We start from the raw sequence: 16,058 nt of genomic DNA, 5'->3' as shown, positions 1-16,058 counted from the left end.
GGCCGATACAACTTTCAAAAATGTTTTCGATTTTATAAAAAAAAAAATCTATCGAATATCTTAAAATTTTAAATGATTTTATACGTCAATATTGAAAAAAAAATTTAAAAATTAATTCAATTTAAATTTATTTTTTTTTTTTGTGTTTTCATAATTTCATAATTTTTTAAGCTTTCTTCATGTATTTTGAAGACTTTTTTAATTTAAATTTTTTATAAAAAAAAAAATAAATAAATGATTTTTTACATAAAATATCTTTAAAAAAAAAGAAAAATAACACAATTTTTTTTTCCAAAATTTTTTAACAGAATGATTTAATATCTTTTTTTTTTCAATAACTCAAATGTTCTTAATTTAATTAAAAAATTGTAATAATTTTTTTTTTTTTTGAAAAATTAAATTTTTATTTTCTCTGTTTTTAGAAAAAAAATTAGATAAAACTTGAAATTTAATTATTATTTATTCGATTTTTTTTTCAAAAAAAAATTAAAAATTTGAAAAAAAAATATTTTTTTGAAAATTTAAATTTTTTATGAATTTCGATTAAAATAAACCAAAAATTTAACGTTTTTAAAATTTTAGATGCTCGATAAGAAATATCCTTCATGAGAATTTCTCAAAAATTTAGGCAGATAAAAATCCAAAACATTTTCGAAACTTGTATTGGCCTTAAAGGCGTCGTTCTAAATAGCGTTTCTAATTTTAAACAAAAAATGCATTAACTTTATTCCAATTTCGAGGATGCGAATTTGCGTGCCAATTCAACGACTGAGTCAATTTTATCAAAATTACTTCCAGAAGCTTGTGCAGATTCTGCTTTGCCGCCTCCTTTACCTCCCATCTCGGCGGAAATATGTTGCACCCATTCGTTTGCCTTCAAACCCTTCTCCACGGCACTTTTTGGCACGTAAGCCAACGTGACAATTTTCTTTGCTTCTGGATCGGCGGAAACAAAAAGTGCAGATTTCTCCTTATCGACTTTCTGGACTTGTTTCAATGCCGAATCGAGGGCTTTTGTGTTGCTGAGTGCCTCCAACTTGTAAACGAGGAATTTCGCATCGGGATTGCCTTCAGCGAGTTCCTTTGCTTTTTCGACGGCGGCATTGGCGATCGTTACTTGCATTTGTTTCGCCTTGTCGTCGAGCGTCTTTTTCAGTGCTTTAAGTACATTTCGCATTTCGTCTTTTTTCACATATGGCAACGTGGCTTGGCCAATTTCTTCCGTTAGTTCGACAATACGACGCACGTGAGATTTGGAATCGGCGCCATTGGCGTCAGATTCGATGGCGGTTTTGAGTGTGTTGATTTCGTTTTCGAAGACTTCCGTGCGTTTGAGTGCTTTGATGGCTTCGGGACCCGTGAGAGCGATCATGCGACGAATTCCCTTGGCGATGGCTTCTTCGGAGGTGATGACGAATTCCATGATGTGACCGGATTGTTGGAGATGTGTGCCGCCACAGAATTCAACGGAGACGTCTTTGCCTAAAAAAAATTCAATTTTTTATTAATTTTTTTTCTTTGAACACTTTTTGAGATTTCAAATTTATTTTTTTACATTTTTAATCTTTTTTTATCCAATTTTTTTAATTTTTACAAATATTCATAAAAAAATTTTCAAAACTTTTACAACTTAAAGTTACTCAAAAATCCAAAAATGTAAAAATTTATCAACCAAAGTCAAGAAAATTTTAAATTAAAAATAAAAGAAAAAAAATTTAAAAGAAGAATTATGAAAAATTATCCAAATTTTTAAATATTTTATAAAAAAAAGTTCAAAAAATTTTTAAAAAATTAAAATTTTTAAATATTTCTTGAAAACAGAAGATTTTAAGACTAAAAAAATATTAAATAAAATAAAATTAAAAAAAAAAATAAAATAAAAATAAATGAATAAAATTAAAAATTCATGAAAAATGATAAATTTAGGATACAAAACTCTCGAAAATTTGTGAAAAAATATTTTCTGTAATTTGTAATATTTTTTTTTAAATTTTTTTTATTAATTTTCTTTTTATTTTTCATGAAATTTTAATAATTTTTCAATTTTTATGCAATAGATTTTTGTTTGTAATTTAAAAAATTTTAATTTTTTTTTATTTTTTTTCTGAACTTTCCCAAATTTTTAATGAAATCATAAAAAATTAAAATTAATTTAATTCAATTTTTCTTAAATTTTCATAGAATTTTTTTATTTTTAAATTTTAAATTAATTAAAAAATTAAATTAATAAGAATTTATTAAAAAAGAATTAAAATTAATTTTATTTAAATTTTTTAATTTTTTTAGAAATTTTTATGGATTTTCCACACAAAAAAAAAATGAAAAAATTATAAAAAAAAATTAAATATGACAAAAACTCACCTTTTCCACTCTCGGGATCAGCTTCCAACTCCTCAACGGGCACTCCAAACGAAATAACTCGCACCGGATCCGGATAAACTTCATCAAAAACGGATCTCAAACCGTCAATTTTCTTCGCTTTCGCCAACTCCGCTTCTTTTGCATAAATTTTGACATTTTTCTTGACAACTTCCTGCGTGAGACGCTCCGTTTCGGCAACTTGCTTCAATGTCATCGCACTTTTGTTGGTAAAATCGAATCTCAACTTCTCTGGCACGACCAAACTTCCACGCTGATCCGTATCTTGCCCAAGGACCTTCAACAACGAATGATTCAAGGCATGCGTGGCACTGTGATTTTTCATCGTAAGCCATCGCCGCATGACATCCATGTGCAAATCGACTTCATCCCCGACTTTTAACGTGCCCACAGGCACTCCGATGTGCAAAATGTACCCTCCGCGATTAAAAACTTGCGTAACAGAGAATTCTGTGCCTTCGTCGCCGACCTTATTGAAGAAACCTTGATCGTAAATCTGTCCTCCGGATTCGGCATAGAAATTTGTTTTGTCTAAAATCACGCCGCATTCTTGTCCATCGGTAACGGCATCGACGAATGCATTGTTGTAACGTAATTTGAGCACTTTTCCGCGACATGGCGCGAATTTGTATTCAGATTCGGGGTCTGTTGATACCGCTTCGTACTTGTATTTGAAAGAATCGTCAGTTAATGGGACTTTTGCCTCCTTTAGCTCGTTAATGGCATGCACATCCAAGTTAATCGTCAAAATCTGACTACCAGCCTTGCCTTGTGACATGATGTACGAGTCATGTTTCGACTTTTCATACTGCTCCATGTCAATTGTGAGACCTTTTTCTTCCGCCATTAGCTGCGTCAAGTCAATTGGGAAGCCATAGGTGTCGTACAATCGCCATGCCACATCTCCCGGAATGACTTTTGTGTCGCCCAGCTTGGCAATTGTGCGATTTAACAAGTTTTTACCACGCGTTAAGGTCTTTAGGAACTGCTCTTCTTCCTCATTGATGACATCTTTGATGCTTTGGGGGTCTTTATGCAACTCCGGGAAGGTATCTCCCAACAATTGCACGACTGTATCTACCAAAGTAGCGAAGAAACCGGGCTTGGCGTTCAACTTTTCAGTCGCATATCGCACTGCACGTCGCAAAATTCGACGTAAAACGTATCCACGTCCCGTATTATCGGGCATTCCGCCGTCTGCTAAGGCGATTGTGATGGTACGAGCGTGATCAGCCAATACGCGATATGCCATATCGATGCAATCGACATCATCGGCACCCACCCGACCCTGATATGGCGGGGCATTTGTGCCTTTTTGGATCGCCTCGAACAAAGGCATGAAGACATCCGTGTCGTAATTCGATCGTTTATCCTGAATAACGGAAACTAAACGCTCGAAACCCATTCCGCAGTCAATATGCTTTTTCGGCAACGGTTTCAAACTGCCATCTTGCTCGCGATTGAACTGAATAAACACCAAATTCCAAATTTCCAAGACATCCGGATCATCCATATTGACTAATTCGGGGACACTTCTTCCGCCGATGCGATCAAAATGCAATTCGGAGCATGGGCCACAAGGACCTGTCTCGCCCATCTCCCAAAAATTATCTTTCATACTCCCGGGTAAGACGTGTTCGGGTTTTACTCCCAATTTAATCCAAATTTCCTTGCATTCCAGGTCGGGTTGAAGCCCAGCTTTCTCATCACCTCCGAAATACGTCACATATAAACGATCTTTGGGCAATTTCAGACGATCCGTAAGCAATTCCCATGCCCAGGTACAAATTTCCTTCTTAAAGTAGTCGCCAAACGACCAATTTCCCAACATCTCGAAGAACGTGTGATGGTAAACATCTTTGCCCACGTCATCCAAGTCGTTGTGCTTGCCGCCGGCACGAATGCACTTCTGGGTGTTCGCAGTTCGAACCCATTTGGACATCTCGCTGTTGGGATCTGCGGTGCCCAGGAAAATCGGCTTGAATTGATTCATGCCGGCATTCGCGAACAACAATGTCGGGTCATCCAGGGGGATTGTAGACGACGAATGCACGTAGAGATGCTCCTTTTCGCGGAAAAAATCCAAGAAAATGTCGCGAATTTGCTTGCTCGTTAAACTGGTATCCATTGTAAGAACAGCGGCTAAAAGGAAAAAAAAAGATTGAATGATGCAACATTAGACAATTTTAAGAAATTCAACAAAAATAATTTAAAAAAAACTAAAAAAAAATCGGGAGAAAGTTGACTTCATTCAAGATGCATGTTAGAAACGCGACGCGAATGAATAAAAATTTTGTTTTTTTTTTTGCATCGCGATTCGTGAGTCAGCGAAGGTGAAAGGGAGTCAATTTTCTATGTTTCTCCTGATTTTTTTCAAGGTTTCTTGAGATTTTCTGACTTTTCAGTGTTTTTCGGAGACTTACTTTGTAAATGCACTTTTTGATTAATTTTATTTCATAAAAGAAAATGCACTTGATGAAAGTCGCGATCCACGTTTGCAGCGATGAGAATGTTTTTGAATTAGAAAAAATTGAGACGACTTAAAGTGATGAACTGATGATGTCAAAAGTGAACAAGATTTAATATTTAATTAATTTTTTTTTCTTAATTTTTTTGTTAAAATTTTTTTTCAGAATTTTTATAAATTTAAACTTTTTAGATTTTTTTTATTAAAAAATTTTTTTAATTTTTTTTTTCCATAATTCATAATTTTCATTTTTTTAATTTAAAAATTCCTTTTTAAATTTTTTCAGAATTTTAATTTATTTCTTAATTTTTTTTTAAATGTAAGTTTATATTAAGATTTTCTTATAATATCTTGTTAAAATTTAAAATAATTTTTTTTAGAATTTTTTTCTTTGATTTAAAAAGTTTAGGTATATTAAAATTTATTCATGAATCATAATTTTTTTTAGAATTTTTTGTTAATTTTTTTTTTTTTAATAATTTTTTTTAATTTTTATTTTTTTTATTTAAATTAAATTAACTTTTTCATCATTTTTGTTGAAATTTAATTTAAGATTTTTTTAATTTTTTTTTATTATAATTTTTAAAATTTTTTTAAGAATTTTTTTATTTTGAAAAAAAAAATATCAAAAATTTTTAATTTATTTCTTTCAATTTTTTAATTTAAATTTATACCTATTGAGACTTTTTTATAGTTTTTGTTAAAATTTTATTTCTTTCAAATTATTTTTCAATTTATTTTTTTTTTTTGTTATTTTTTTTAAATAATTCTTTTAATTTAATTTAATTTTTTTTAACTATAATTTTTTTTTATTTTTTAAGATTATTTATTCCTAAAATTTATTTTAGGTATTCTTTTAAAAATTTATTTTTAAAATATTTTAATTTTTTATTTTAATTTTTTTAATTTTAAAATAAATTATTAAAATGAATAAATAACTTAAAAATGTTGTACTTTAACGATTATTTTTCATCGAAAAATTCAAATAATACGATCGTCGAACTACGAACCGAACCGAATCGAAACAACAAAAACAAGTTCTTATCAATTTTTGAGTGTGACTTGTACCTGTGAACGTCATTATTTGTGCAATTCTTCAGCAATTTTCCTCATTTTCTTTCAATTAATTGACGATTTTTGTCTTCCATACTTTTAGTAACTTGTAAATATTTTAAAATTCCATAAAAATTGTTGAAACATGGCTCTACGGTTTTGTTCAAAGCTATTTACGCAGAATTTGGGTCGGACGAGACTTGTTGCTAAGTCATCAACCCTTACTTCCAAGGCCAATTACTCGTCGCAGTACTATCCGATTGACGAAAATTTGTATGGCTTGAGTGAGGAACAACAAGAAGTAAGATTTTTTGAATTTTTCTTCTAAATAAAATATTTTTTTATGATTCTTTTTCGTAGTTACGTGAAGCAGCATTTAATTTTGCGCAAAAAGAACTTGCGCCGTTCGCTCAGGATATTGACAAGAACAATGGATGGTCAGATTTGCGGGAATTTTGGAAGAAAATGGGCAACATGGGATTTTTGGGACCCACAGCGAAGCAAGAATATGGCGGTTTAGGCGGCACTTATACCGATCACTGCATTATTATGGAAGAAATTTCTCGTGCGAGTGGCGGAATCGGTCTCAGTTACGGCGCACACTCGAATTTGTGCGTAAATCAAATCCATCGGAACGGAACCGAAGAGCAAAAGCAGAAATATTTGCCTAAATTGATTTCGGGCGAACACATGGGAGCTCTTGCGATGTCAGAGCCTGGCTCGGGTAGCGACGTTGTCTCGATGCGACTCAAAGCGGAGAAAAAAGGCGATTATTACGTCTTAAACGGCAACAAATTTTGGATCACCAATGGACCAGATGCCGATACTCTCGTTGTTTATGCCCGCTCCAACCCGAATGTCAAACCGCAACATGGCATCACGGCGTTTATTGTTCAAAAAGACTTCCCTGGCTTCAGCACGGCACAAAAACTCGACAAATTGGGCATGCGTGGCAGCAACACGTGCGAACTCTTGTTCGAAGATTGCAAAGTTCCCGCCAAAAATGTCCTTGGCGACGAGGGAAAGGGCGTTTACGTGTTAATGTCGGGCCTGGATTACGAGCGTCTCGTGTTGGCAGCAGGTCCCGTCGGTTTGATGCAAGCGGCATGCGACGTTGCCTTCGAGTATGCCCATGTTCGCAAACAATTCAACACGCGAATCGGCGAATTTCAATTGATGCAAGGCAAAATGGCGGATATGTACACAACCCTGAACGCTTGTCGCAGTTACTTGTATAACGTGGCACGAGCATGCGACAAAGGCAAAGCGAACCCGAAAGATTGTGCCGGCGTTATTTTGTATTGTGCGGAAAAGGCGACGCAAGTTGCCTTGGATGCCATTCAAATTTTGGGCGGGAACGGATACATTAATGACTATCCGACGGGCAGAATTATGCGGGATGCCAAATTGTATGAAATTGGCGCCGGGACATCGGAAGTACGTCGAATGCTCATTGGAAGAAGTTTGAACAAGGAATATTCTTCATAATTTGTTTTTTTACTTAAAACTGCCATAAATTGCATTTATTTACTGAAAACGACTCAAAGTCTTTTTAAAAAATTAACATAGGCTGTTAACGGTTTTTTTAAAATATAAAATTGAACTTTTATACAAATTTTGTAACGCAATAACTTGAGTTTTATTTGAAGAATTTAATTTAAGTTTTTCGTAAAGTATTCGAATTATCGGTAAGAAGGTTTCTGTGCAGAAAAATTTGAAAAAAATTAACGTTCGGAGTTTTCATAGTTTGCTCCGAGTCGACTCTAATAATTATTAGAGTAGAGATGAGTCTGCTCTATTGAACTCCAAATTTTAAAAATTTTTTTACGATTCTTTCTCATGCTGAATTAAAATCGTGATAAATTTTGCAAGTTAATTTTCGAGCAATTTTAAGCTTGAAACTGAATAAAAAGTCATTCTGAAGATGATTTCCATTCATATTTTCTCAATTTTCGAACAAATAAAATTTTTCACGATTCTTCCTCATGCTGAATTAAAATCGTGATAAATTTTGCAAGTTAATTTTCGAGCAATTTTAAGCTTGAAACTGAATAAAAAGTCATTCTGAAGATGATTTCCATTCATATTTTCTCAATTTTCGAACAAATAAAATTTTTCACGATTCTTTCTCATGCTGACTTAAAATCGTGATAAATTTTGCAAGTTAATTTTTGAGCAATTTTAAGCTTGAAACTGAATAAAAAGTCATTCTGAAGATGATTTCCATTCATATTTTGTCAATTTTCGAACAAATAAAATTTTTCACGATTCTTCCTCATGCTGAATTAAAATCGTGATAAATTTTGCAAGTCAAATAAAATTTTTCACGATTCTTTCTCATGCTGACTTAAAATCGTGATAAATTTTGCAAGTCAATTTTTGAGCAATTTCAAGCTTGAAACTGAATAAAAAGTCATTCTGAAGATGATTTCCATTCATATTTTGTCAATTTTCGAACAAATAAAATTTTTCACGATTCTTCCTCATGCTGAATTAAAATCGTGAAAAATTTTGCAAGTCAAATAAAATTTTTCACGATTCTTTCTCATGCTGACTTAAAATCGTGATAAATTTTGCAAGTCAATTTTTGAGCAATTTCAAGCTTGAAACTGAATAAAAAGTCATTCTGAAGATGATTTCCATTCATATTTTCTCAATTTTCGAACAAATAAAATTTTTCACGATTCTTCCTCAATGCAAACTGAATAAAAAGTCATTCTGAAGATGATTTCCATTCATAATTTTCGAACAAATAAAATTTTTCACGATTCTTTCTCATGCTGACTTAAAATCGTGATAAATTTTGCAAGTCAATTTTTGAGCAATTTTAAGCTTGAAACTGAATAAAAAGTCATTCTGAAGATGATTTCCATTCATATTTTCTCAATTTTCGAACAAATAAAATTTTTCACGATTCTTCCTCATGCTGAATTAAAATCGTGAAAAATTTTGCAAGTCAAATAAAATTTTTCACGATTCCTGCCTGCTGAATTAAAATCGTAATAAATTTTGCACGTCAAATAAAATTTTTCACGATTCTTTCTCATGCTGAATTAAAATCGTGATAAATTTTGCAAGTAAATTTTCGAGCAATTTTAAGCTTGAAACTGAATAAAAAGTCATTCTGAAGATGATTTCCATTCATATTTTCTCAATTTTCGAACAAATAAAATTTTTCACGATTTTTCCTCATGCTGAATTAAAATCGTGAAAAATTTTGCAAGTCAAATAAAATTTTCACGATTCTTTCTCATGCTGACTTAAAATCGTGATAAATTTTGCAAGTTAATTTTCGAGCAATTTTAAGCTTAGCAATTCATATTTTGTCAATTTTCGAACAAATAAAATTTTTCACGATTTTTCCTCATGCTGAATTAAAATCGTGATTAAAATTTTGCAAAATTTTAAGCTTGAAACTTCATTCTGAAGATGATTTCCATTCATATTTTCTCAATTTTCGAACAAATAAAATTTTTCACGATTTTTCCTCATGCTGAATTAAAATCGTGATAAATTTTGCAAGTTAATTTTCGAGCAATTTTAAGCTTGAAACTGAATAAAAAGTCATTCTGAAGATGATTTCCATTCATATTTTCTCAATTTTCGAACAAATAAAATTTTTCACGATTCTTCCTCATGCTGAATTAAAATCGTGAAAAATTTTGCAAGTCAAATAAAATTTTTCACGATTCTTCCTCATGCTGACTTAAAATCGTGAAAAATTTTGCAAGTCAATTTTTGAGCAATTTTAAGCTTGAAACTGAATAAAAAGTCATTCTGAAGATGATTTCCATTCATATTTTCTCAATTTTCGAACAAATAAAATTTTTCACGATTTTTCCTCATGCTGAATTAAAATCGTGATAAATTTTGCAAGTCAATTTTTGAGCAATTTTAAGCTTGAAACTGAATAAAAAGTCATTCTGAAGATGATTTCCATTCATATTTTGTCAATTTTCGAACAAATAAAATTTTTTAAGATTCTTCCTCATGCTGAATTGAAATCGTGATAAATTTTGCAAGTTAATTTTCGAGAAAAAATCGTTAAGTCTTAAACTGAAAAAAAGTCATTCTGAAGATGATTTCCATTCATATTTTCTCAATTTTCGAACAAATAAAATTTTTCACGATTTTTCCTCATGCTGAATAAAAAACATGATAAATTTTGCAAGTTAATTTTCGAGCAATTTTAAGCTTGAAACTGAATAAAAAGTCATTCTGAAGATGATTTCCATTCATATTTTCTCAATTTTCGAACAAATAAAATTTTTCACGATTTTTCCTCATGCTGAATTAAAATCGTGATAAATTTTGCAAGTCAAAAGCTAAAAATAAAAAGTCATTCTGAAGATGATTTCCATTCATATTTTCAATAATTTTTTTTCACGATTTTTCCTCATGCGTGAATTAAAATCGTGATAAATTTTGCAAGTTAATTTTCGAGCAATTTTAAGCTTGAAACTGAATAAAAAGTCATTCTGAAGATGATTTCCATTCATATTTTCTCAATTTTCGAACAAATAAAATTTTTCACGATTTTTCCTCATGCTGAATTAAAATCGTGATAAATTTTGCAAGTTAATTTTCGAGCAATTTTAAGCTTGAAACTGAATAAAAAGTCATTCTGAAGATGATTTCCATTCATATTTTCTCAATTTTCGAACAAATAAAATTTTTCACGATTTTTCCTCATGCTGAATTAAAATCGTGATAAATTTTGCAAGTTAATTTTCGAGCAATTTTAAGCTTGAAACTGAATAAAAAGTCATTCTGAAGATGATTTCCATTCATATTTTCTCAATTTTCGAACAAATAAAATTTTTCACGATTCATCCTCATGCTGAAATAAAATCGTGATAAATTTTGCAAGTTTTTCGAATTTAAGCTTGAAACTGAATAAAAAGTCATTCTGAAGATGATTTCCATTCATATTTTCTCAATTTTCGAACAAATAAAATTTTTCACGATTCTTCCTCATGCTGAATTAAAATCGTGATAAATTTTTCACGATTCTTCCTCATGCTGAATTAAAATCGTGATAAATTTTAAAAAGTCATTCTGCAAGTCAATTTTTTTCACGATTTTTCCTCATGCTGAATTAAAATCGTGATAAATTTTGCAATTTAATTTTCGAGCAATTTTAAGCTTGAAACTGAATAAAAAGTCATTCTGAACCATTCATATTTTCTCAATTTTCGAATAAAATTTTTCACGATTTTTCCTCATGCTGAATTTAAATCGTGATAAATTTTGCAAGTTAATTTTCTAGCAATTTTAAGCTTGAAACTGAATAAAAAGTCATTCTGAAGATGATTTCCATTCATATTTTCTCAATTTTCGAACAAATAAAATTTTTCACGATTCTTCCTAATGCTGAATTCAAATCGTGATAAATTTTGCAAGTTAATTTTCGAGCAATTTTAAGCTTGAAACTGAATAAAAAGTCATTCTGAAGATGATTTCCATTCATATTTTTTCAATTTTCGAACAAATAAAATTTTTCACGATTCTTCCTCATGCTGAATTAAAATCGTGATAAATTTTGCAAGTTAATTTTCGAGCAATTTTAAGCTTGAAACTGAATAAAAAGTCATTCTGAAGATGATTTCCATTCATATTTTCTCAATTTTCGAACAAATAAAATTTTTCACGATTCTTCCTCATGCTGAATGAAAATCGTGATAAATTTTGCAAGTTAATTTTCGAGCAATTTTAAGCTTGAAACTGAATAAAAAGTCATTCTGAAGATGATTTCCATGAGTTTTGATAGAGTCGACTCGGAGTCGACTACAAAAAAATTGGAGTTTAGCACGGAGTTGGTCGACTTTATTTTGAAAACTTCGGACGTTAAAAAAAATAAGTGAAAATCCATGGAAAAATGAAAATATGTAATGTGAGCTTTATTGCATACCAAAAGGGGCATAAAATACAATTTTATTTGAAATAGTGTTCATTGCATAGTTTTCGGAGTAGATTTTTTTTTAAACATGGAAAAAAAATTAACTTAGACTGTAGCGACCAATGAAAATGAAAAAAAAGTCTGATGCCCCATTTTGAAAAAGTCGAAAATTTAATGGGCAATATTTAAAAAAAAAGTTAAAATTTTAATAAAAAAAATTACGTTATTTTTGGTCTATTTTAAAAATTTTTTCATGAGATTTTCCAATTTTTTCTTTATTTTTTTTTTTGTAATTTTGTATTGAAAATCGTATTTTAACATAAATTTTCTTCTTTAAAAATTAATTTTCAACGAATTCTACGATTTCAGCAGGGTTAGATTTAAAAAATGTGCATTGGGACAAAAGTATTTAATGTGAATTGGGGCAAAAATTTCAAAATGTCAACTGGGGCGAAATTTTTAAATGTGTTTTGGGTAAAAATTTTCTATTATGCATTGGGTCGATTGGATCAAAAGTTCAAAATGTTCATTGGGCCAATTAAATTAAATTGTCAAAAGAGAAAAAAATGATGAACTTACATTGGGTCAGAGTTTTTAAATGCGCTTTGGGTCAAAAATCTTGAATGTGCATTGGGACAAGTACTTTAAAGTCTCACTCGGGCTAAAGAATGTTCACAAAATTAAAACAGATTCTTTAAATAAGAGTTGTACGTAAATTTATAATTTTTGAAATAAAATTCAGGAAGATAAATATTTTTTCTATTTTTTTAAGTCAGTTGATTTCACAGTTTTCTAGAATTTTTTTTCTTAAAAATAAAAAAAAATTAAAAATTTCTGAAAGAAAATTTTTTCGACACTTTATTGGATTTGAAAGTAAAAACTCCTTGAAAAATTTTATAAATATTTTTTATTATTTTTTTTCTCTTATCAAATTATGTTTTCTATGAACTTTATTATATTTAACCATAAATCTAAATGTACAAATTTTTTTTCTCGTCATAATTGCATTAAAAATAACAATAATATACTAAGTAACTATTTTTTGCTTTGCTGCGCATTTATAACAGAACAGAACATAACAACTAAATTAAATAATAGAAAAAAATTAAAATTGGTTTTCTCCAAAAAGTGAATCTTCTAACGATAAATTTATACAGTAAATACACCTAATTTTAACATAAACATCAGATATTTGAATATTTCTTGTTCCTCGGGAACTCGTCAGCATTTGCGTCGTCTGATTCCTTAGAAATTATGATGAGGCGGCATGAATGGGATGAAGTGCGAGCGTGTGAATATTTGATAGGAAAAAGTGTTTTTTTTTTTGCGAGAAAGAGAGAAAACTGCGTCGTAGTAGCAGTCATTTGTCGAGGAGGCCAGTAGAGTCAATAAGCAGGTTAGCTCTCTATAAGATACACACAAAGGTCAGTTTTGTTAGTTATTTGTTAGAAAATTCGTTATTTAGTACCAGAATTCAGTGAAAGTTAACTTCATTTCGCCCGTGTATGGATCAAAGTACATCTTTTTCTTCTTCTTGCGCAACTTACTGCTCAACGTATTTTTTTTGGCGGGAATTTCAAATTTGCAAATGGCAGCCATGCGAGGAAAAAAGCAAAAGTGTTAGAGAAAAAATAAGCAGAAAAGGCAATAAAAGCAAGAAAGGTGATTAAAATTTATATTCTACATCGGGGATCAAGCCCTCAAACGGAACCGCGGTTGTGGAAACAAAAAAAAAGTTGTCCGAGAATATAAATTTTCCTCTTTTTGATGATTTTTGTTACCTCAACCGCGTGCCCTGTGCAGCCTTATCAAGAATAATTTTTTGGAGCTCTTTTTGTATTAAATAATAAATTTTCTTGTCCAAAAATGTTATGTCTTGAAGATCTAACCCACTCTCAAACATGTGCTGAAACCCATGTTGTGTACCCCTTTAAGAGAATTTTTTTTAATTAGTAGAGAAAAAAAATCTCAAAAAAATATTTTATGAATTTTTTAAATGAAAAATGTTTCAAAGGGATTTTTAAAAGGCTAAAAAAGAGAGGACGACTTTTTTTTTCGTAAATAAATTAAATGATTTTTTTTAATAATTCGATAAATAAATAAATAAATAAAAAGTATAAAAAATGGAATATTTGCGAGTGTGTCGGCAAAATTATTTTTTGTTTATGCAGTAGTGAGTTATTTTTAAAAATAAAAATTAAATAAAAAAATAAAAGATATTCACGTTAGTGTAGCATTAGGATTTGTGTATGTAAATCCGTCAAATTGTTCCTGATTGATTGACTTGAGGATTTGGCGGTCGATGAGAGTCAAGCGGGCACGTTCTTTCGTGAAGCAGTTGTCAAAGTATTTTGTGTCTAATGGATGAAGCTAAAAAAATTTTTTTTTTAAATTATTTTTTTTTAATTTAAAAAAAAATCAAAAACTTACGACTTCTGGTTTGAATGGCGGAGTAATTTCTCGTCGTTCAAGCTTTTCCCAGTTGATTTTGTTGAAGAATGGGTGATAAATGATATCGCCATCTCCGGCGCCCAAAGATCCCAATCGGATTGTGGCGTCTTTTTCGAGTAACTGAAATAGAAATAAAATATAATTAATTTTTTTCGACTTTTTTTAATTAATTAATTTTTTTAATAAATTATTTTATTTATTTTAAATTAATTTTTAAAGTAATAATTTTAGTTTTTTTAATTAAAAAATTAATTAATTATTTAAAATAATTTTTTTAAAATTAATTTTAATTTATAAATTAATTTTTTAAATAATTAATTTTATTTTTTTTTAATTTTTTAAGTTTGAAAAAAAAAAAATAATTAAAAATTAAATTTTTTTTAAAAGTATTTAATTTATTTAATTTTTTTAAATAATTATTTTTTTATTAATTTTTAAAAATTTAAATTAATTTATTTAGGTAATTAAATAAAATTTTCAAATTAATTAAATAATTTTTGTTAAAAAATAATAATTAATTAATTATTTTTTTAAATTTTAGGTAAAAACTTACTGCTTGAAGGAATTTGAGAGCGTCTTTCGAGAGGAACGCTGGGAACCAAGGAATTTCATTGCAAATTGACCAGAACAACTCATCTTCATCACAGCCACTGAACGGCGATTGTCCAATTAACATTTCGTAAACCAACACGCCGAACGACCACCAATCAACACTTTGGTTGTAATTTTGGCCCTACAAAAAAAATCCATAAAAATTCGAAAATTCTTCAAAAATCTCGACTTACCTTGATAATTTCCGGTGCCATGTAGTCTGGTGTCCCGCAAAAGCTGTCTGCCGTTCGGTCCAAGTAGATTTCCAGTTTGCACATTCCGAAATCCGCAATTCTCGCGTGCCCCTCAAAGTCCAACAAAATGTTATCGAGCTTCAGATCGCGATAAATGATGCCCTTCTTGTGCAGAAACTTAAGCCCAGATACGATTTCTGCAGCGTAGAAGCGCGCACGATCTTCGCTGAAGCGCCCACTGCGTTGAATGTGGAACATTAGATCGCCTCCGTTCAAGTATTCCATGCAGAAAAATAAGTGACTCTAAAAAAATTTTCAAATTTTTTATGAAAATCGATTGAAATTAAAAAAAATTACGAGAGAAAAACTTACATCCGTTTGAAATGTTGCAAACAAATGACATAAAAATGGATGTTTTGTACCTAAAGCTAACACCTTACGTTCAATTAATGTGCACTCAACATCATCGTCCTCCAAGACAATGTCCTTTTTGAGTGCCTTCACAGCATAATAGTATTCGGAGTTCTTTAATTCGGCCAAAAAGACCTAAAAAAATAATTTTTTAATTTTGGAGATAAAAAAAATTTGACAAAAAAATTTTAATGACTTACCTTTCCAAAACTCCCCTTACCCAATACAGCTAAGAAATGAAAATCATCAATGTTGTACTTCTTAAATCTAGGAATCAGCGTTGCTGGCGGCGTAATTTTACCAGTTTTAGTAAATTGTGAATAAACATGTGACGTTTCTAAAAAAAATATATTTAAGATTAATAAAATTATAATTAAATTATTTTTCTATTCAAGAATTAATTTTTAAAAATTAATTAAATTATTTTTCTATTCAAGAATTAATTTTTAAAAATTAATTAAATTATTTTTCTATTCAAGAATTAATTTTTAAAAATTAATTAAATTATTTTTCTATTCAAGAAATAATTTTTAAAAATTAATTAAATTATTTTTCTATTCAAGAATTAATTTTTAAAAATAAATTAAATTATTTTTCTATCCAAGAATTAATT

The 16,058-nt window shown here is 29.8% G+C and overlaps 3 protein-coding genes across 3 annotated transcripts in view; 1 reads left to right on the top strand and 2 right to left on the bottom strand.

The window, feature by feature from the left end:
• Positions 1–339: 339 nt before the first annotated feature.
• On the bottom strand, positions 340–4,885 carry LOC134836040 (alanine--tRNA ligase, cytoplasmic). The gene is made up of 3 exons (XM_063851165.1): positions 4,803–4,885; positions 2,362–4,521; positions 340–1,482 (listed from the first exon to the last, which is right to left on the bottom strand). Exons 2-3 carry the CDS (start codon positions 4,505–4,507, stop codon positions 725–727), a joined length of 2,904 nt encoding a protein of 967 aa, XP_063707235.1. The 5' UTR covers positions 4,508–4,521; positions 4,803–4,885; the 3' UTR covers positions 340–724.
• Positions 4,886–5,888: 1,003 nt separating this feature from the next.
• LOC134834660 (isovaleryl-CoA dehydrogenase, mitochondrial) lies at positions 5,889–7,490 on the top strand. Its single transcript, XM_063849399.1, has 2 exons — positions 5,889–6,200; positions 6,260–7,490. Exons 1-2 carry the CDS (start codon positions 6,045–6,047, stop codon positions 7,385–7,387), a joined length of 1,284 nt encoding a protein of 427 aa, XP_063705469.1. The 5' UTR covers positions 5,889–6,044; the 3' UTR covers positions 7,388–7,490.
• Positions 7,491–12,738: 5,248 nt separating this feature from the next.
• Positions 12,739–16,058, bottom strand: part of LOC134835470 (putative protein kinase C delta type homolog) — a 3,442-nt gene continuing 122 nt past the window's right edge. Inside the window, exons 2-9 of the mRNA XM_063850348.1 lie at positions 15,646–15,782; positions 15,407–15,580; positions 15,035–15,337; positions 14,803–14,982; positions 14,229–14,369; positions 14,023–14,168; positions 13,580–13,726; positions 12,739–13,344 (exon numbers count right to left, since the gene is read on the bottom strand). Of these exons, the coding sequence (XP_063706418.1) occupies positions 13,260–13,344; positions 13,580–13,726; positions 14,023–14,168; positions 14,229–14,369; positions 14,803–14,982; positions 15,035–15,337; positions 15,407–15,580; positions 15,646–15,782 (1,313 nt within the window). The 3' untranslated portion in view covers positions 12,739–13,259. The remainder of the gene's footprint in view (positions 13,345–13,579; positions 13,727–14,022; positions 14,169–14,228; positions 14,370–14,802; positions 14,983–15,034; positions 15,338–15,406; positions 15,581–15,645; positions 15,783–16,058) is intronic.

Source organism: Culicoides brevitarsis, chromosome 3 (assembly GCF_036172545.1).
Source record: "Culicoides brevitarsis isolate CSIRO-B50_1 chromosome 3, AGI_CSIRO_Cbre_v1, whole genome shotgun sequence".
In the NCBI taxonomy this organism is placed as follows: domain Eukaryota; kingdom Metazoa; phylum Arthropoda; class Insecta; order Diptera; family Ceratopogonidae; genus Culicoides; species Culicoides brevitarsis.
The sequence above is the reverse complement of the archived record's forward strand: the minus strand, read 5'-3'. Positions and strand labels throughout refer to the sequence as shown.